The sequence below is a fragment of the Bufo bufo genome, chromosome 1, assembly GCF_905171765.1.
Source record: "Bufo bufo chromosome 1, aBufBuf1.1, whole genome shotgun sequence".
Classification (NCBI taxonomy): Eukaryota; Metazoa; Chordata; class Amphibia; order Anura; family Bufonidae; genus Bufo; species Bufo bufo.
Genome location: NC_053389.1, coordinates 551,217,509 through 551,240,468, shown reverse-complemented (window position 1 = coordinate 551,240,468; position 22,960 = coordinate 551,217,509). Strand labels below are relative to the sequence as shown.

Below are 22,960 nucleotides of genomic sequence, written 5' to 3'. Positions count from 1 at the left end.
TCTCCTTAATAGGCTTCAGCAATGTCCCACCTATGAAGATGATCTACATCTATCATCAGGTAGAAAACCAATCCTGGCAAGTTCTACTTAAAAAGGAGTCTTCCGGGGTAACTGCAGTCATAAGCTAAACAAAAGATTGAACATGCCCAAACCTATGCACTGTATACTCTATTACAGTGGGTTCCAACTATGATTATTTTTTCCCCCAATATTGCCATGGTTCTTTGATTGGGCTTTTTCTTCTTAAGCCAAAAAGCGCTGAAGTCAGATGTAACATGTTGGCCAATAGGAAATTATTCAATGTGTTTTGTTGTAGTAGTACTTTTAAGCCAGTTTTCTGGCGATTTTTGGACCCTTGGCGTTTCCTGAAATTGTAGCATGCTCTAGGTGTGCTGCTTTTTCAGGCACTCACATAAACTTCTATATAAGAAAAAAAAAGGCAAGTAAAGTGACTAAAAAAATACCACTACAAAAACAAGTTGTAAAGGGCACATGTATTTCCTGTCATTTTTACAAGCCGAAAAAAAAAAAATGGGTGGCATCTCCCTTAAAAAGGATTGGGGCCTCTAAACAACCAGCATACAGCTGGGATTTAGCCATCTAAAACATGCCTGTTGGAGCAGACCATTCTATCATTAAGTATAAGAACTTCTCATTTACTGGAGAGGAGTAGAACGTGACCACTGAGCCTGCCCACGTCACTGACTGAATGGCCGGCAGTGGTCACGTACAGGGATTCGGCAAGTCACACTTCCAGCACATCCCCTACTCTACTGCTTCCTTGATGAAATAAGACAGCTGGGAAGCCTGGTGAATTTTGCAATCTGTGTACCATTCGTAGACTGAAATCTATTTCTATATTCATATGAGGACTAAATAAATAACCCCCAGGCTTCTGTCATTTACATGTCATGTTTGTTGTTTTTATGTATGTACAAACGTCCCAAATTCACATTTTCTAGAGAAAATAAAAAAAATTGTATAGAATATTTACACCCTTTCAAAAAGCACAGGATCATAATATTTCACAACCCTACCTTACATACCTGACAAATGTTCTCGTTTTCTTTGTTGAAGCAATATTGCTCGCTCTCTGTCAAGAGATCTGCCAAAAAATGTTTAGTATAACATTACTTATAAATACCCAAAAATCTGAAATAATATCTCAGTCAAAGTGAATACAGCATGATCAAAGTCTGACAATTTCTGTGCTTAAAGTGAAGGTATCATCAGAAAATGACCTGTTTAAAGAATAATTGTTGTAATTTTTATTGGGGAGTATTGGATTGTGGTGATTAATATCACCTTGGTGGCCCTATTTCAACTTTTCACTGTGTATTCAATTACCCCTTAATTCCACATTTTTGTTCCCTGTACTGCCTACTTTTACCTGTGCTTAAAATAGGGTTGCTAGGCATGGTCAAACTAGACGGAGCACGCAGCGTGCAGGGTCACATTACTGACAGCCAGGGGCTGTAAGTAAATGATTGATTAAAGCCAGGTCCTCCCCAGCAGCTGATAACAGTGCCTGGGCTGTGTGCACTTCTCCCTGCGCTTGGCAGACGCTCCCTCACTGAGCAGAGCTGGAGAATGCAGAGTTGGAGCAGCGCACAACAGGTAAGGGAGATCTGCCATCTGCTCAGTGTATAAATGAAAGCAACATGTGGTAAGAGGACCCCTTTGTGCTGCTGGAGATTAACCCTTTAGAGGGGAGGGCTCTGGCTACTGACACTTTTGGGGGGCTATTGTTACTGGCTAGTGCAAGTGAGGAGCTCAATGCATTGCGGGTAGTGAGGGCAGGCGGGATTAGCCTCAGGATGAGGGCAGTGGCGGCCATCTTAACTGAATAGTGAAATTGCAGTTTTATGCAGACTGGTTGCTAAGGGCTGAATCCTATTAAATATGGGGTAAGTTTAATAGTAACTGATTCTGGAATATCATGTTATTAGTAACTACATATATGAAAATTGAAATTAGTGTCTAAATGTGACAGCTATCCTTAAGTCATGTTTATGTTAAACATTTGAAAGCATTTTAGTGATATTTTTAATTCTCCACATCAATATCTATATTATAAAAAAAAAAAAAGAAAAAAAAATTAAGAAACACACCCATAAAATCCTGCATAAATTAACACTGGCTACTAAGCCTAATAAAATGTGCCAGATCACTTTACTGCAGTTACATGCTTCTCTTTAGAGGCGGGAATAGCATGACACATATCATCTATATCATCTAGATAACACAAGATCCATCATTCACAATAGGTGATATCAGAGCTTATCTACTCCGTCCGGACCTCTGCACAGGTCACAGAGCATGCCTGGAAAACTGTCCTATAGAAGTCAATATGGTCTCCTCCTGTCGATTGTGTTTATGGCCCATGGTGGCTGCTAACCACATCTGAGGCAAGATGGCTGCTTCCATAATGGTTTTAACTGGCAGAAAACATTTTCAGTAACCTATTCCCTTTAAATGCGGAATCCTTACAAAACTAAAACAGCTTCAGTGATCTACCAACACTGTAATTTGGCAGTAGTTCTCTATTCACACCAAATTGGTTATCCTTTCAAAATGTAATTTTAATAGTAAATGTTGTATTAAAAGGGGGGAAAAAAGGCCACCACCACTAAACCCATGCATTGGTCCACGGTACCCATCTTGTGACGTTCCAAACCAGTGATCACAGCAAAAACAGCACATTTTCACCACAGATATGACAGGTCACGCCATCACACAGAACAGCTTCAGCCAGGGGAGAGGTGGGCGAGAGGAGGGGCACTTGGATCAGCAGGGTGTTAAAGAGGGAAAAGGACTTGTGGGACAATACAGGCAGTTCCAGAAAATCAATAATATTGAGCAAATAGGTACAACATCCATCCCAAACTGTATTTTCTGCCTTTGGGCTTTTTTTTTTTTTTTAACCTCCTGATATTATATTCTTATAGTGTTATATTTTCACATATTGGTCAAATATGTACAGTGTTAAAATAAGCATATAAGAAATGACAAAAAACAAAAACAAAGTAAGACCTACCGAGGCTGACAACGCTCACATAAGTAGATGTCTGGAATATTTTGTCTGTCAATACCCATACAATCTATATGCTGCCAGACACTGAAAAAAATTAAAATGAAAAAAAAAGGTTGTTTTAGCCAACATACAGTGGCATGCAAACGTTTGGGCACCCCTGGTCAAAATTACTGTTACAGAGAGCGGTTAAGCAAGTTGAAGATGAAATGATCCCTGAAAGGCATAAAGTTAAAGATGACAAGTCTCATAGGGTACTCAGGAACTTGCATTTGTGTGATATTTTACATAACATAAATATATTTTTCAATCACTTAAGATCAGCTGATTCTAAAGTGATATATATACACTGATTCTAAAGTATATATACACACTGTCTAGCCTAACCTAATGTCATACCTGCACTTGTCACAACAGATCATGTACCCATCATCATGGGTAAAACCACAAATACATCGCGTGACATCAGTTCCATAGCTTCCATCTTCTGAAGTGCTGATGGTCGTAGCACTTGACGTCTCATCAAAATGCGGAGTAGTAAATACGTTCACTTCGTTTTTAATAAGAACAGGGGGCGGAGATGCTGGAGGTGTTGGCGGAGGGCGAGCACCATAGTTGTGATCCTGGATTTTAAATATAAATACACAAATCTGTTAAGCATAATTTGCGCTCCATGCACTGTGCACAATGCTCAGGATTCTTGTCCTATTAGGCAAAGGATGTGTATTTCATCTAGCTCAAATTCATTTTAATTAACTATGGAGTGTCACTGTGACACTTTAAATTGTAGTTAGCAGCAGAAGATATATATATATATATATATATATATATATATATATATATATATATATATATATAGATAGATAGAGATATATATATATATATATATATATATATATATATATATATATAGATAGATAGATAGAGATATATAGAGATATAGATATGAGATATATATAATTTCTTTTTCCTTCCAAACGCCCAACCCCAGAGATTATTCTCTGTGTTTTGAATGATCCACAGCATTTCCAGTATATGCAGAGACCGATTTCTCCAATTTAAAGAAAATGCAAATGCCATGTTAAGAGTCTATTAATAATACTTACCGCATAAGGCAAGCCTATATAACTGTGCGAATGGTGAGAACTGCTGGTATATAAATGGTGTGGATAACTGTTTGACTTTTCAACTACAACAGGGCTTGCTTCTACAGATTCCGGTCTACATGAAAGAAAAAAAAAAAAAGAAATAACTGCCTTAATTTACAGCTTTCACATGCCAACCTGCTTTGGAAAAATGAAAGCGAGATTGAGAGGGCCAGGTTAAATGTCCGTCCCTGCCAATCAAGCGGGAGAGGGGAGCCTCTTGAGCAGTGGGAGCAGCCCCTTTGCTGCTCAAGAACTCGAACAAATCAATTCACTTAACACTACTGCGGAGGCCTGTTATTGGCTGCAGCAGCGACGTGGTTTGCATTAGACATTACAGCTGCACCAAGGAAAACAAACACTGGCAGAAAGACTGAAGGAGGGTGCACGAAGTGGTAGGGGAGAAAACTGGTGAATATCCGTTCTGCCGGAGATTTTATTTAACTTTGACAACCCCTTTAAATTCTCTCCTAAGTAACAAATCCTGAAAAATACTCATCATGAATATATAGTGTAAATACAGCGATTATGATGCCAAAGAAAGTGACTGATGCTCTTTATATAGCTATTCTAGGAAATTCTACATTTTACAAAAAAAATTGTCACTGCTATCTTTCAGCAGAAAGGCAGCCTGTTTACAATCACTGAAGCATGTTAAAAAATTCTCATGATCTGGAAGCGTTCCCCCTATCCAGAATGAAGGGTTGGGAGAAAGATATAGGGGAAATATCCCAGGAGCAATGGGAAGCTATATTAGAAGCCATACCGACAGTATCATTAAGCGAAGGTGGGAAGTTGTCTCAACTTTTCATTGTACACAGAGTCTACAAAACTCAGGTCTTTTTACACCGTATTAACATCAGGACGGATGCAAAGTGTCCATGATGCCAAGCAGAACCAGCTGCTTTATTACATATGCTGTGGCAATGTTCACATTTAGATGGCTTCTGGTCGGATGTATTGGCAGTGATTCAAAATACCTTTTCACTGCAGATACCCCAAAAGTATGTGTTCTGGGTTATGTGTCAGATATTGGAAAGGAGGAGACAGATTGTAGCTGGCGATTATCATATGTGGCAAGGAAGCTGATTGCCTTACATTGGATTCAGTCATGCCCTCCAGTCATTGAGGAATTCAAAAAGGAAAGTAAACACGATGTTAGTTTATGAGAAAATGGTGTTCAAGAAGAGGGGGATGTCCTCAAAAATATGAAAAATTGTGGGGCAGCTGGATGATTAGCACCGAATAATACTTGGATAAGTCCACAAAGTACTGAAGTGGGAGTTGGGGGGGGAAGGAGGGGTGGGAAGGGTATGTTGCGGTAGTTTTATAATCCACATAGACATTTGTTGCTGTATCATATTGTCCAGTGGAATTGACGATGTATATCAAATTCTGTGATACAACATGTGTATATTTGTAACAATGCTTTATTGTTGTACATTTCTACAATAAAAATGATCAGATTTAAAAAAAAAATAAAAAAATTCTCATGCCCCTTGGAGTAATGTTGAAGGGATTACTATTTAGGCTACTTTCACACTAGCGTTTAGGTTTCCGTTTGTGAGATCCATTCAGGGCTCTCACAAGCGGTCCAAAACGGATCAGTTTTGCCCTAATGCATTCTGAATGGAAAAGGATCCGCTCAGAATGCATCAGTGTGCCTCCGTTCAGTCACGATTCCGGTCCGGAGGCGGATACAAAAACGCTGCCTGCAGCGATTTTCTGTCCATCCTGGGATGTGGAGCAAGACGGATCCGTCCTGACACACAATGTAAGTAAATGGGGACGGATCCGTTTTCTCTGACACAATAGAAAACGGATCCGTCCCCCATTGACTTTCAATAGAGTCGATGACTGATCCGTCATGGCTATAGAAGACATAATACAAACTGATCCGTTCATGACGGATGAATGCGGTTGTATTATTGTAACAGATCAGTTTTTGCAGATCCATGACGGATCAGCAAAAAACGCTAGTGTGAAAGTAGTTATTATAGAGCAGGAGGAGCTGAGCAGACTAATATATGGTTTTATGGAAAAACCTGAAATTTACACATTTAAATATCGCCATCAGCGACTGACAGATACCTCTCTATACAAACATACAGGGAATACTATCAATTACAGATAAGACTGGTCACTTGGCTACTGACCTCAGAAATAAAGAAATAAACGTGTAAATTTAAATTTTTCTGACTATTTTTCTACCAAACAATATATCAATCAGCTCAGCTTACTTCATGTGGTGACAGGTTCTCTTTAAACAATGCCCTAAAATACTGTCAAGTGTATTAGACTAAAAGGTCTTCCTCCCCTACCATAATTTACATAGCACATTTAGCCAGTTTGGGACATTTTAGATTGCAAATACAAAAACAAGAACGGGAGACTGTTTTTCAGTAAACATTTTACTTACTCTGAGCCTGCAGCCATGTCTATGTATGGAGTTTCTGCTGTCTCAACCCGCAAAGGGACCACTATGCTCATGACGTTCGCTTCTGATAAATCCGATTACTATGGAGTCCTCTGCATCGGGATCCAAAACACTGGGGCATGCCAGCCACAGTGCTCATTGCAAACATCTAAGTGCATCCACAAACCCTAAATAAATGCAAGAAGGAAAACCATTAAGTATGCAAGTTACATTATGTCACAGGCAAACTGCAGACATCTGTTATTAAAGACTTATTAGTACAGCTACATTTCATTTGTATGTGTTCAGCCTCAATTAGTTCTACTGTAAAACAGGCAGTTCTTGTCATTAAGGGTCCATTCACACGTCCGTATGCGTTTGGCGGATACGCACATCGCCGGCACTCTCATAGAAAATGCGGATGCAGACAGCACATTCCCGCCCCATTGAAAATGAATGGGTCCGCACCTGTTCCGCAAAATTGCTAAACGGATGCGGACATGTGATTGGACCCCAAGATGCACATTTAAAAATATGAGACTACATGGTCCCATAGGTTAACTTTATAACTCTTTATGATCAGTAGCAAATTAGGAAACGAAAGAGAAAAGGCCCAGGAAAACAAAGCTAATCACAAGAGCCATCTATTGCTCCTTCAGCAGAATACAAACTCTGTATGTATTGCCTGTCCCTTATGAAAGCAGAATACACTGCTCCTCTGTTCTTAAAGGGCATTTGTCAGCAGATATTTACCCATGAAATTGACTGACCTGTTACATATGCAAATGAGCCTCCAGGAGCAACGGGGGTGTTGGTGTTACACCTAGAGGCTCTGCTCTCTGCTGCGCTCTCTCCACTTTTACATTGCCAGACGCTGTCAATCAATGTCATAATGCCTCACCCTGTCAAAGTTCAGAGGGCATGGCAGTCGCAGAGAAAGCAGAGCCTCTAGGTGTAACGGCAACGCCCCCATTGCTCCTAGAGGCTAACTTGCATATATCAAAACTTCATTTTTCTCAGTAATGCGGGCACATATAAACATGGGACTGACATATATGCCTTTTTTTCTCACCGATGCCCACTTTCCATCTCGCCCTCTACATCTTGTGCACTCCAGCTTGCTGGAGGAGGACTACCAAAGCTTGCATCGTGGAAATTCCCCCTGGGGTGTATGGCACCCAACACCTTGCACAAGGTTATCCAGAGCAAAGACAACGCCATCTGCAGACTGTCTTCCTTGAAGATGTGGGACATGGGAGCCTCTGGCTCCCGTCCCCGCTGTTCATCCTCAGACCTCGGGCCGCAGTAGAACGGCACACGCAGTCACAATTATATCATCGTAACCTCTTTTACTGGGTGATGCACGGCACAATGACGTAGGCAGGTGACCACATCATTGCGCTACCAGTGACCTGTTGCAGGATGTCACTGTGATGTTATCACAACTGCCTGCGCCAGGAAGCGGCATCTTTGGTTCTGTGGCCTGAAGAAAGAAGAAACCTGTGGCCTGCAGAGGAGTATAAAGGACTGTTTTTTAAATTGATCTATGTATAGCACTACTGGGGGAAATGCCAGGTGGTGAGGGGCATCATATATGGGGCATTATACTACAGGGGAGAAAAGCATTACACTAGAGGGGAGAGCATTATATACATGGGGGCACTATAGGGGAGCCCTAGTGTCCTAGAGGAGCATTATTATTAGGCACAATATGAAGGGCAGTGGGCACTATTACCATTTGCTATTGTGGTACTGTAGGGGGGCACTTTTACTACTCAAGGCATTATTGTGTGTGTGGGGGGGGAACGACAAACTCAGTTTAGCACTATAATTTCTGAATTATAGTGTTTGTGGGCATTGAGGGGCACAGTATTGGAGGTAGTAGCAGAATAACAATGTTGGGGCAGCAGGAGGGGGAGGATGATGGACAAGTGAGGAATCTAAGATGTCTATGTGAAACTCTGCAGAGACGAGACGTGGCTGGAAGTTATCATGGAGGTCTGATCAACGAATGGAAAAGATGAGGAAAGAGAACGTCTACCTCAGAGGAGACATCACTGAATGGAATAGGTATGTGGTGCTGTATTACTCAGTATGTTTAGCAGCACTGTATGTAACATCCATCCAGATACAGTCAGGTCCATAAATATTGGGACATCAACACAATTCTAACATTTTTGGCTCTCTACACCACCACAATGGATTTGAAATGAAACGAACAAGATGTGCTTTAACTGCAAACTGTCAGCTTTAATTTTAGGGTATTTACATCCAAATCAGGTGAACTGTGTAGGAATTACAACAGTTTGCATATGTGCCTCCCACTTGTTAAGAAACCAAAAGTAATGGGATATAATAATCATAAATCAAACTTTCACTTTTTAATACTCGGTTGCCAATCCTTTGCAGTCAATTAAAACCTGAAGTCTGGACATCACCAGATGCTGGGTTTCATCCCTGGTGATGCTCTGCCAAGCCTCTACTGCAACTGTCTTCAGTTCCTGCTTGTTCTTGGGGCATTTTCCCTTCAGTTTTGTCTTCAGCAACTGAAATGCATGCTCAATCAGATTCAGGTCAGGTGATTGACTTGGCCATTGCATAACATTCCACTTCTTTCCCTTAAACTCTGGTTGCTTTTGCAGTATGCTTTGGGTCATTGTCCATCTGCACTGTGAAGCGCCGTCCAATGAGTTCTCAAGCATTTGGGTGAATATGAGCAGATAATATTACCCGAAACATTTCAGAATTCATCCTGCTGCTTTTGTCAGCAGTCACATCATCAATAAATACAAGAGAACCAGTTCCATTGGCAGCCATACATGCCCACGCCATGACACTACCACCATCATGCTTCACCGATGAGGTGGTATGCTTAGGATCATGAGCAGTTCCTTTCCTTCTCCATACTCTTCTCATCACTCTGGTACAAGTTGATCTTGGTCTCATCTGTCCATAGGATGTTGTTCCAGAACTGTGAAAGGTTTTTTTAGATGTCGTTTGGCAAACTCTAATCTGGCCTTCCTGTTTTTGAGGCTCACCAATGGTTTACGTCTTGTGGTGAACCCTCTGTATTCACTCTGGTGAAGTCTTCTCTTGATTGTTGACACACATACACCTACCTACACCTACCTCCTGGAGAGTGTTCTTGATCTGGCCAACTCTTGTGAAGGGTGTTTTCTTCACCCGGGAAAGAATTCTTCGGTCATCCACCACAGTTGTTTTCCGTGGTCTTCCGGGTCTTTTGGTGTTGCTGAGCTCACTGATGCGTTCCTTCTATTTAAGAATTTTCCAAACAGTTCTTTTGGCCACGCCTAATGTTTTTGCTATCTCTCTGATGGGTTTGTTTTGTTTTTTCAGCCTAATGATGGCTTGCTTCACTGATGGTGACAGCTCTTTGGATCTCATCTTGAGAGTTGACAACAGCAGATTCCAAATGCAAATAGCACACTTGAAATGAACTCTGGACCTTTTATCTGCTCATTGTAATTGGGATAATGAGGGAATAACACACACCTGGCCATGGAACAGATGAGAAGCCAATTGTCCCATTACTTCTGGTCCCTTAAAAAGTGGGATGCACATATGCAAACTGTTGTAATTCCTACACCGTTCACCTGATTTGATGTAAATGCCCTCAAATTAAAGCTGACAGTCTGCAGTTAAAGCACATCTTGTTCGTTTCATTTCAAATCCATTGTGGTGGTGTAGAGAGCCAAAAATGTTAGAATTGTGTCGATCTCCCAATATTTATGGACCTGACTATATGTCTTCAAAGCTTCATGCACACAACCATATTTTCTGTAGGCATCTAATCTGCATTTTGTGCGGATTGAATGCAGACCCATTCATTTCTAAATCCATTTGCCCAGGCCTCATTACATTGTGTGGGGCCACAAGGAGACATTACTATAATGTATGGGAGCAACAGACACATTTTACTGTATAAGCCCTGTACCGTATAACATCTCCTTGTTGCCTTCATCCCATATAGAGTAATGTTTCCTTGTGGCCCCCCCCCCCCCCATACTATAGGATGAGTCATGTTCCCCCTCCTCCTCACAATTCTGTGTCTGGCTGTGAGACAAGTGGCTGCTGCAGGAGCTTCCCTGCTGTGCCCTGTCTGCAGTAGGGTATAAAGATAACCAAGCTCCAACTCTTGGCAGAATCCCCATAGGCTACTTTCACACTAGCGTTTTGGCGTTCCGTTTGTAAGATCCGTTCAGGGCTCTCACAAGCGGTCCAAAACGGATCAGTTTTTCCCTAATGCATTCTGAATGGAAAAGGATCCACTCAGAATGCATCAGTTCGGCTTTGGAGGCGGGCACCAAAACGTTACCTGCAGCGTTTTGCTGTCCACTTGACGAAACTGACACAATTTGGCACAATAGAAAACTGATCCGTCCTTCATTGACTTTCAATGGAGTTCATGACTGATCCGTCTTGGCTATGTTACAGATAATACAAACGCGAGTGTGAAAGTAGCCTTAGGCTACTTTCACACTAGCGTTCGGGTGTCCGCTCGTGCGCTCCGTTGGAAGGGGCTCACGAGCGGCCCCGAACGCATCCGTCTGGCCCTAATGCATTCTCAGTGGAGGCGGATCCACTGAGAATGCATCCGCCTGCCAGCGCTCAGCCTCCGCTCCGCTCAGTGAGCGGACACCTGAACGCTGCTTGCAGCCTTCGGGTGTCCGCCTGGCCGTGCGGAGGCGAGCGGATCCGTCCACACTTACAATGTAAGTCAATGGGGACGGATCCGCTTAAAGATGACACTATATGGCTCAATCTTCAAGCGGATCCGTTCCCCATTGACTTTCAATGTAAAGTCTGAACGGATCCGCTCAGGCTACTTTCAGACTTAGAAAATTTTCTAAGTAATAATGCAGACGGATCCGTTCTGAACAGATGCAAACGTCTGCATTATCGGAGCGGATCCGTCTGATGAAACATCAGACAGATCCGCTCCGAACGCTAGTGTGAAAGTAGCCTTACCTGTTTACCAGACGCAAATGAAAAAGATCAGGTGGGTAAGTAAATCTGTGTTATACGCGGCATTTCTACAAGGCTGTTTCAGCAACTTGAAGAAAATTTTGCAGACTGATACCCTGTAGGTAAGTTTATCTATCGTTTACATTTAGCATTCATTTTTGATTTAAGGCTGTATTACTCCTGTCAATTTTTCGGCAGTGTTCATTGGGCAACTGTGATTTTTAAGCACACTTACAAATAATCGTTTGCCGGCGGCAGATCGCGCTGTTTAATTACGACATAGCAGGCGATTGTCGGGAGGGAACGCTTCTCTCCCGACAATTGCTTGCTCAATCAGTGACCTGCTTGGGCCTTTTACACAGCGATCGGGAATGAGGAAGTTAATTCCCAATCATTGCCCGCTCACTGGTTGCACATATATGTGCGCCAATGATCAGTGGTGTATGGGGGTCAATCATAGGTACTATGATCATTCATCCCCATACAGGTCCCTTGTCTGTTGTCAGCAAATTCCTGTTTCTACAGGGTGATGTGCTACCAGCTGCGTGAAACATGCCAGCATCCAACAAATGAGCACCTCCACACGGGAGGAAATGTGGATATTCTGTCCAGATTTGCAGACAGAAATCTATAAAATCGAAAAAAGTACCAGTGCAGTGGATGTGAACAAATCCCTCTCACATGCTGCGGACATTTTGCACACAGAAAATGATCTGCGGTGCAGATCTTCAAAACTGCAACATGTCAATTTATGTTGCATATTTTTTGTGAATTTTTCCAATTGAATAAAAAAAATGCCTAGAGCAATGTTTCTCGGGTCCTCCACCAGTCCCTACAGAACATGTCGCTGCAGTCACATTCAACAAAATCATTGCTGGAGGCGGGATGTACAGAGACCATCAGGGAACCAGAAATTTGCCATGGGACGAGAAAAGATTATAGTGGGCTTTTTATTTTTTTATTTTAGAGGCTCAGCTGATTTCCACAGGAAAATCTGCAAAATAATATCTTCAGTAAGATCTGAATGACTGCAGGATTTCCTGTGACTTTCTCCGAATTTGGGGCAAAAATTGTCTGCAGAAAATCAAGTAGAACAGAATATACCATAAAGCTGGAGTTAAATGCATATTTTTGAGCCAAAGCCAGAAGCGGATCCAGCAAGGAGGAGAGATATAACTTACAAGGGAAAAAAAATATGAATACAAAGAGATAAGTCAGCATTTATTTCCTGAACGTGTAGTCTCAGACTCCAAGCGAGTCAGTTAGGGCTCTTTCACACTTGCGTTGTCCGGATCCGGCGTGTACTCCATTTGCCGGAATTACACGCCGGATCCGTAACACCGCAAGTGAACTGAAAGCATTTGAAGACGGATCCGTCTTCAAAATGCGTTCAGTGTTACTATGGCAGCCAGGACGCTATTAAGGTCCTGGCTGCCATAGTAGTAGTGGGGAGCAGTATACTTACAGTCCGTGCGGCTCCCGGGGCGCTCCAGAATAACGTCAGAGCGCCCCATGCGCATGGATGACGTGTTCCATGCAATCACGTCATCCATGAGCGTGGGGCGCCCTGACGTCACTCTGGAGCGCCCGGGGAGCCGCACGGACGGTAAGTATACTGCTCCCCCACTCCCCTTTACCATGGCTGCCAGGACTTTAGCGTCTTGGCAGCCATGGTAACCATTCAGAAAAAGCTAAACGTCGGATCCGGGAATGCGCCGAAACAACGTTTAGCTTAAGGCCGGATCCGGATTAATGCCTTTCAATGGGCATTAATTCCAGATCCGGCCTTGCGGCAAGTGTTCCGGATTTTTGGCCGGAGCAAAAAGCGCAGCATGCTGCGGTATTTTCTCCGGCCAAAAAACGTTCCGGTCCGGAACTGAAGACATCCTGATGCATCCTGAACGGATTTCTCTCCATTCAGAATGCATTAGGATAAAACTGATCAGGATTCTTCCGGCATAGAGCCCTGACGACGGAACTCTATGCCGGAAGAAAAGAACGCAAGTGTGAAAGAGCCCTTAAAAGGGGTTGTACAGGCCATTTATATTGATGACCTATAATCAGGACAGGTCATATCAGATCGGCGGGGGTCTGACACCTGGGACCCCTGCCAATCAGCTGAGGAGGTGGCACTACACACGAGAGCAAATTCCGCTTCATCACACTGTCCATCGTCTCGGAAGAGCAGTGTAATCACAAGTGTTTATACTTACACTACACCTCTGTAAGGGAGATGATGCACAGTGTAATGAAGAGGAAGCAGTGCTTGCATGGAGCGCCGCCTCCTCTTCAAACAACTTCCAACAGTGCTGGACCACCGCCGATCAGATATTGATGACCGATCCTGATTATAGGTCATCATATATACACAGCAGAGTCACATTATTATGACCACTTCCTAGTTTTGACGTCAGCAGCGCATAGCTCATAAAGGAAGTCACATGTGAGCTGGTTTGGTGGGTATACAGTATAAGGCTACTTTCACACTCGCGTTTTGTACGGATCAGTCATGGACGGATCCGTTAAAATAATACAACCGTCTGCATCCGTTCAGAACGGATCCATTTGTATCATCTTTAACATAGCCAAGACGGATTCGTCTTGAATAGGGTTGAGCAAACCCGAACTGTAAAGTTCGGGTTCGTACCGAACTTTACGGTGTTCGACACCCGAACATTTCAGTAAAAGCTCAGGTTTGGGTTCGGTTAATATTAATATACCATCGGATCTGAGTTTTCTCCAATCCGATGGTATATTTTAACTTGAAGTGTCCCCATCATTATGGGAACGCCTCTATGTTAGAATATAGCATCAGATTTGAGTTAGATCGTGAAAACTCAGATCCTACAGTATATTCTAACACAGAGGCGTTCCCATAGTGATGGGGACAATTCAAGTTAGAATATACTGAGAACTGTGGACATAACGGCCCCCTGCTACCTGGCAGCACCCGATCTCTTACAGGGAGGCTGAGATCCGCTCACAAGGGGGCGGCGCTGCACTGGCCAACAATGATTTTAATACTGGGGAGGGAGGGGGGTCTGGACCCTGCTGCCTGGCAGCACCCGGTCTCTTACAGGGGGCTGAGATCTGCACAATTAACCCCTCAGGTGCGGCACCTGAGGGGTTAATTGTGCAGATCACAGCCCCCTGTAAGAGATCGGGTGCTGCCAGGCAGCAGGGGGCAGTTATGTACAGTTCTTAGTATATTCTAACTTGAAGCGTCCCCATCACCATGGGAACGCCTCTGTGTTAGAATATACTGTCGGATCTGAGTTTTCACGATCGTGAAAACTCAGATCTGAAAAAAGCTAATACTATTATTTTCCGTTATAACGGAAAATAAAGTGAAGTTCGGGTCCCCATTGACTTCAATGGGGTTCGGGTTCAAGTTCAGATCCCGAACCCGAACTTTTTTTTTTAAAGTTCGGCTGAACTCCCCGAAAATCTAGGTGTTCGCTCAACTCTAGTCTTGATCACCATTGAAAGTCAATGGAGGATGGATCAGTTTTCTATTGTGCCAGATAGTATCAGTGACTTACATTGTGTGCCAGGACGGATCCGTTTGGCTCAGTTTCATCAGACTGACACCAAAACACTGCAAGCAGCGTTTTGGTGTCCGTCTCCAAAGCAGAATGGAGACTGAAATGATGCAAACTGATGCATTCTGAGCAGATCCTTTTCCATTCAGAATGCATTAGAATGCAAACTGATCCGTTTTGGACCGCATGTGAGAGCCCTGAACGAATCTCACAAACGGAAAGCCAAAACGCCAGTGTGAAAGTAGACTAAGATGTGTGATAGGCTGTCTGCAAACATATCCCTCGTTGCTGTCATGGGACAATATATCAGAGTAAAAAAAAAAAAAAAAGGAATGATTACTGTGCAGTTTGGGAATTGGTCTTGTGCTGCCATAGTAAAAGTGTATCAAGAATGCTTATTCACAATGTGGTGCCATTTGACCAATGCGGAAAAGGCAGAGCACTACGTGCCACTAATGCGAGTGGTGAAGGTCAGGTACGAAGGTGCACGAGGGTGGACCGAAACGCTACTACCAAAGTGAACCAGGGGCCCACCAGATGTGTTTAAAAGTGGACCCTACTGAGTATGGGGCTCCAAAAGCACCTGCATCTCTGCAGATTTCATCGGCAAAAAAGCTTTTTAACTTTTGCGGCCGAATTGGAATTCGACCTCTGTTGATTTGCAAAGGGTTGCCTTCTCAGATGAGCCACATCTTCGGCTTCATTGAGTGGATGGTGGATCCTTTGTTATCTGTATGTAGAGGTGCTGTCATTCTAATCCTGCCTGTAATAAGTATATAATCCTGCCCTGCACTCACTCCGCTAATAGCCTGCTTACAACAATGGTACAGGTCATTAACAGAGCAGAGTGAGCGAACAGGGCAGGAGTTCACACAACACATTACTCCTCTGCCTGTGCCCGCTCTGCTAATGCCTGAAATAGCCAATCAAGAACGGCAGCAGAGATGCTCTGGCCTGTACAGCAGGCGCAAAAGGCACCTAAACTTCAGTTGCCATATGGGAAAAATAAATAACGTATATCAGAAAAGTACAACTGTATGGCATTTACAATAAGTACACTTTAATGTTTACCTTTCTGTGAAAAAGGTGTCCAGTACTCTAACGGTGGAAAATCTAGGAAAAGGACCTCAGTTAGGAAAGAAGACTAATGAATCTTTTGATGCATGTGTCTTTACAGAGGAAGAGGTTCTAAGTCAGCTGTCTAAAATGAATGCAAATAAGTCACAGGGGCCTGATGGGATACACCCAAAGCTATTAAAAGAGCTCAGCGGCGAACTAGCAAAACCATTAACAGATTTATTTAACCAATCACTGGCAACAGGCTTCGTCCCAGAATATTGGAAATTGGCAAATGTTGTGCCCATTCACAATAAAGGTAGTAGGGAGGAATCGGGCAACTATAGGCCAGTAAGCCTGACATCAATAGTGGGGAAATTAATGGAAACCACACTTAAGGAGAGGATTGTGGAACATCTAAAATCCCATGGATTGAAAAATGAAAAACATCATGGGTTTACTTCAGGGGGATCATGTCAAACTAATCTTATTGATTTTTTTAATTGGGTGACTAAAATAATAGATGGCGGAGGTGCAGTAGACATCGCTTATCTAGACTTTAGTAAGGCTTTTGATACTGTCCCACATAGAAGGCTTATCAATAAATTGCAGTCTTTGTGCTTGGACTCCCATATTGTTGAATGGATTAGACAGTGGCTGAGGGACAGACAACAGAGGGTTGTAGTCAATGGGAGTATATTCAGACCATGGTCTTGTTACCAATGGGGTACCTCAGGGATCTGTTCTGGGACCCATATTGTTTAATATCTTTATCAGCGAAATTGCAGAAGGCCTCGATGGTAAGATGTGTCTTTTTGCTGATGACACAAAGATTTGTAACAGGGTTGATGTTCCTGGAGGGATACACCAAATGGAAAAGGATTTAGGAAAACTAGAGGAATGGTCAAAAATCGGGCAACTAAAATTTTATGTTGATAAGTGCAAGATAATGCACCTGGGGTGTAAAAACCCAAGAGCAGAAATTAAAATCAGTGATACAGTCCTAACCTGAGGAAAGTGATTTAGGGGTCATTATTTCAGAAGACTTAGGCTACTTTCACACTAGCGTTCGGGGCTCCGGTTGTGAGTTCCGTTTGAAGGCTCTCACAAGCGGCCCCAAACGGATCCGTACTGCCCCAATGCATTCTGAGTGGATGCGGATCCGCTCAGAATGCATCAGTTTGGCACCGTTTGGCCTCCGCTCCGCTCAGCAGGCGCACCCCTGAACGCAGCTTGCAGCGTTTTCGTGTCCGCCTGGCCGTGCGGAGCCAAACTGATCCGTCCAGACTTACAATGCAAGTCAATGGGGACGGATCCGTTTGACATTGACACAATATGGTGCAATTTCAAACGGATCCGTCCCCCATTGACTTTCAATGTAAAGTCAGGATTATACCATCAGATCGGAGTTTTCTCCAATCCGATGGTATATTTTAACTTGAAGCGTCCCCATCACCATGGGAACGCCTCTATGTTAGAATATACCATCGGATTTGAGTTACATCGTGAAACTCAAATCCGACAGTATATTCTAACACAGAGGCGTTCCCATGGTGATGGGGACGCTTCAAGTTAGAATATACTGAGAACTGTGTACATGACTGCCCCCTGCTGCCTGGCAGGTGCTGCCAGGCAGCAGGGGGCAGCAGGGGGCAGACCCCCCCCCCCCCCCCTCCTGTATTTAACTTATTGGTGGCCAGTGCGGCCCCCCCTCCCTCCCCAGTATTAATTGTAACCAGTGCGGCCCCCCCTCCCTCTATATTCATCGGTGGCCAGTGCGGATATTAAATATGACCAGTGCGGTCTCCCCCTCCCTCCCTCCCCAGTATTAAATATGAGCAGTGCGGTCTCCCCCTCCCTCCCTCCCTCCCTCCCCAGTATTAAATATGAGCAGTGCGGCCTCCCCCTCCCTCTATTCATTGGTGGCCAGTGCGGATTCAAAGTATTGTGATCAGTGCGGCCTCTCCCCCCCCCCCCCCCTTCCCTGCCATGGTTACTTAGCAACAAATAGCAGCATTATACTTACCTGAAGAGCTGCGATCTATGTGACCGGAGCTCCTCCTACTGGTAAGTGACAGGTCTATAGGCAATGCGCCGCACAGACCTTTCACTTACCAGTAGGAGGAGCTCCCGGCCGGTCAGACATCGCAGCTCTTCAGGTAAGTATAATGATTCTATTTGTTGCTAAGTAACCATGGCAGCCAAGACTGAAATAGCGTCTTGGCTGCCATGGTAACCGATCGGAGCCCCAGCGATTTAAACTGGGACTCCGATCTGGATCCATTGCAGCTGCACGGATGGTGCCCGTGCGGCCCCCAATGCACGGAACGGCTGAACAACGGCCATGTGAATGAGTCATAAAGGTAAGACCACAAGGTCAGGTTTCCTGGTTTGGAATCCAAAATCTGGAGTAGATCATAAAACGAGAGAAAGTATACAGGACAGATACGCACACGACTTCTCTTTTATCCATTTACTCCTGGTTTTGGATTTCAAAACTGTATCAGAAAATGTGTGGTCATAGTCTAATGTGTTTCAATTGTATAAATGTGGGAAAGAAAACTAATATTGGTCCACAAATAAAATACTGATAAGTTTGCTTATTCATGGAAAAGAAAAAAAAAAGTGAAAAATTTTGAATGAATAGTTACACACAAAAAAATAAACTTTAGGTTTGACATTATGATTTAGGACTGCTTTGATTGACAAGACCAGACAGAGCCAAAGAAGCCATGAAGGGGCTGGGCACAGAAAGGAGTGGAGCTGGGTGCAACAAGAGCAATGGCGACGCCTCATTGCAGTAAAGGCCTAATGTGCACATAAAGAAAAACTATCATAACTCCCGAACCAGCGTTTTCATCAGGTGAATTAAGGTGGGATTACAAAGCCCAATATTCAGCCAGATTATCGGGAACGAATGTTCCTGACAATCTACCCCACTAAATGTGCCGCCGATCAACAGAAGAACAAGCAAAACGCTCATTTAATCAGGTGATCCAGTCGTTCGTGAATGCACATCAATCATCGTTTCTGGGCAGTAGATTGTGCGGTCTAAACAGTGATCTGCTGATCAGAAATAATGATTCTGTATGAGGATGAGGGACAGCAAGGTCTGAACAGGGCAGATCTGATCAGGCTTGAATTAATTCAAACAAAGAGGATCCAACGAGCAACGATGCAGCACCTGATGCCCTGTTATTCCTCCTGGAAATCTATAAAGTAGTCTAATGAGAATTGGGTCTCTTTTACAAGGGCCAATAATTGAGACAGACAGATCCTGATAATTACCCTGTGTAAGGTGCTTCTGAGCACCTGACAAGAAAGCAAACACATTTTTCAGTTGTTTGTGGGCTGCAAACTGCCCTGTGTAATCAATGAGAAGGACATTGATCAAATCACATACTTCAGTTTTGTGGCTTAAAAATGTCACAAGTCGTGTCGATTGCGGTGTTTGAGAATCCCCATGTTTCAAAATGGTCTAGGTTTTAATGGACAATAGTGAGACCAGACCTGGATTATGTCTCATTTACTATGTGTGACTTTTGGCAAAAGTTGCAACTCCACGCTAGGCAACCTCCCAGTGTAATTTTACATATAAAGGTGTACATCACACTGCAACCATGCCAAGTATAGTATTAAGGTGCACCATAGTCATAAATTTGGCACAGACACACAAAGCAAAGAGACCTAACTCCTTAGAGACCCTGGGATTTTCCATTTTTACGCTTTGGTTTTTCACTCCCCACCTTCCCATAGTTCTTTTTTATTTTTCCATTCACATAGCCTTATGAGGGCTTATTTTTTGCGGGACAAAATTAGGGTTGGGCGATATACTGGTGTTCACGATATACCGCGGTTATTAAAAAACGTCGATATCGCTGTTTCCTAATTACCGCAGTATTTTGTGACGTCCTCTAAGCGGTCATGTGCGCTGACCGCTTCAAAAACTGCATCCGAGGCCACCCGCCCCTGAATCATTACACACCAATTGCTTCCCGCAGCGGCCGACCAGGCTCCTCCTCGCTTGCTCCCATGGTGCAGTCTCTGCCCACCGAAGTCTAACGTCGGAATCAGATGACGCCCAGGCTGAGCAGCGCAGTAGCAGCGAGCGAGTGGCGGGAAAGTCAGTCAGAAGTTGAACTTTATCACAGCTGTTTAGTTGTGGCTGCGCTGCTGCCTGCCCCCGATACTGTAAATGTCTCCTTGTGGCTGCGCTGCTGCCCCCGATACTGTAAATGTCTCCTTGTGGCTGCGCTGCTGCCCCCGATACTGTAAATGTCTCCTTGTGGCTGCTGCCCCGGCGAACACTGCCATACAGTGTGACAATTAATGTCTCCAAGTTGTGACTGCCTGGCCGCTGCCCCAAGCCAATGTCTCCTTGTGGCCCCCATTATCCAAATACAGTATAACGTCCCCTTGTGGCTGCCCCCATACAGTATAACGTCCCCTTGTGTTTTTTTCTTTTAAACGGGTATTTATCGCGATAACTAATATATATATATATATATATATATATATATATATCGCGATAAATTTTTTAATATCGTTATCGTCTGAATATTTTTGATATCGCCCAACCCTAGGACAAGTTGCATACCATGTAGTAGGAAGCGGGGGGGGGGGGGGGGGGGGGGGAGATTCCAAATGGGTTAGAATTAGGAAAGAAAAACGCAATTCTGATAAAAGGTTATTTTTATTTATTTTTTACACTGTACACTATGCTGAAAAATTGACCTGTTCTCTTCATTCTCCAGGTCAGTAAGGTAACAACGATACCACACTTGCATAATTTTTCTTGCGTTTTAATACTGAAAAAAAAAAAATTATAATAATATTTTAACCTTTGAGGAAAAAATGTAAAAAAAAAATTCATAACCATATTCTGACCCCTATAACTTTTTTGTAGTTATGTGTACAGTTTTTGCGGGACGATCTGTTCTTTTCAGTGATACCAATTTTAAGTGTGTGCGACTTTTTGATCACTTTTTATCAAAAAATTATTGGGTAGTTGAAGTGACAAAAAAATTGCAAATTAGCAGTTTTGATTTTTTTCCCGCTACGCCATTTGCCTTTAATAGTATGGGCATTTTCACACGCGGCGATGCCCATGTTTATTTTTTTTATTGGTTAAGTATCTTTATTTTAAGGAAAGGGGGGTGATTTGAACTTTTAGGTTTATTTTTTTTATATAGATTTGTAAAAACCTTTTTTTACTTTATTTTAGTCACCTGGGGTGACAATAACTGGCAATCATTCGATTGCCCATAGTATTCAGTGATGGCTAAATAGCCATCATTGAAGACTTCATTTGCACTATATTAATACAAGGCTGCCACCTAGTGGCCTGTATTGATATATACATCTAATTGACTGAAGCCTGCAGGAGGCTTCGGTCAACTAGCACAAGGCAACAGGTTCCCCGATCTCAGCCAGGGAACGCTGTTATCGGACCGGAAGCGCGTGACTTCCAGTTAGTCTGCGCAGATGCCGTGGTCACATTTGACCACAGCATCTGAAGGGTAAGATGTATGCGATCAGCCTTATGGCTGATCGCATACATGTGCTGCGGGTGTCTGCTATTTAAAATAGCAAAAACCCTGCGGCTAAGGCGCCCCTTGCACGTGCGAGAGGGCACCATGTTTAGGGACCGAACCTGTGACTTACATGTATGTCATGGTTCCTGATAGGGTTAAAAATGACTCAATCAACTGCTAATGATAAATGCCCTCTTTAACCCGTGGAGTGTTCTTCAATTTTGTGTTTTCATTTTTCACTCCCTGCCTTTCCAGGTTTACTTTTCTGTTCACATACCTGTATGAGGGCTTGTTTTTTTGTGTACTTTCTAATGGCTGCATTTGATATTGCATAGAATGTAGTGGGAAACTGGGGAAAAAATAAAATAAAAAAATCTATCGTATTTTTCAGCCCATAAGACTCCTTTTCCCCCCCAAAAGTGGTGGAAAAATGCCCCTGTGTCTTATGGGACGAATACTAATGAGCCTCTTCCATTATGGAAGCGCTCATTAGTACCGGAGGACCAGGAAGCGGTGAAGGCTCTGTACTCACTGCTTTCTGGTCCTCGGCTGTGAAGTCTGCGCACAACGCGAGTGCGCTCTGATCTCACGCTGAGCGCAGCCTTCACAGCACAGCCGGCGGCAAGATGAAGAGGATCTCGCTGTGGATGAGGAGTGGCGGAGTCCAGGAGCAGGAGAGCTAAGTGTTTTTTTATTTTGTGATCTGAGGCTGATGGGGCTGAAATATCACTACTGGGGGCTGCTTATACATGGCTGGGAGCTGATATGAGGCATGGGGGTGTTCTTTATATCGGGATCTGATGTCTTATTAACATTGGGGATCTGATTGTGGCGGTCAGATGAGGTCTGATTAATATTAGGGGTCTGACTGCTGATCTGAGGTCTAATGAAAAATATTTTGTCTTATCATCTTCCTCTAAAACTTAGGTGCGTCTTATTGGCCTGTGCGTCTTATAGGGCGAAAAATACAGTAAATGGGGTGGAATGGGGGGGGGGGGGCACAATTTTGACACCGTTTTATGGGCTTGGTCTTTATAGTGTTCCCTATGCATTAAAACTGACCTGTTAGGGCTGTTTCACACAAGCGAGTCCATTGCAGGAATCACACTCCATGTGTGATCCTCCGCTCTGGACTTGCAGGAGCGCGCTGCATTATCATGATTTATAATGCTATGTGCCTCTGCTTGACCTTATTTCTACAGAATCATACTGACAGCTTTATGTCACTATGATTCTGTGGAAAAAAGGCC

The 22,960-nt window shown here is 43.4% G+C and overlaps 1 protein-coding gene across 5 annotated transcripts in view; it reads right to left on the bottom strand.

Moving 5' to 3' along the window:
• KMT2E (lysine methyltransferase 2E (inactive)) overlaps positions 1 to 22,960 on the bottom strand; it is a 123,580-nt gene that overhangs the window by 87,275 nt on the left and 13,345 nt on the right. For all 5 annotated transcript variants that reach the window (XM_040412573.1, XM_040412582.1, XM_040412597.1 and 2 more), the window contains exons 2-6: positions 6,596 to 6,780; positions 4,138 to 4,252; positions 3,431 to 3,654; positions 3,038 to 3,118; positions 1,047 to 1,105 (exon numbers count right to left, since the gene is read on the bottom strand). In XM_040412573.1, coding sequence (XP_040268507.1) covers positions 1,047 to 1,105; positions 3,038 to 3,118; positions 3,431 to 3,654; positions 4,138 to 4,252; positions 6,596 to 6,666 — 550 coding nt within the window. In that variant the 5' untranslated portion in view covers positions 6,667 to 6,780. The remainder of the gene's footprint in view (positions 1 to 1,046; positions 1,106 to 3,037; positions 3,119 to 3,430; positions 3,655 to 4,137; positions 4,253 to 6,595; positions 6,781 to 22,960) is intronic.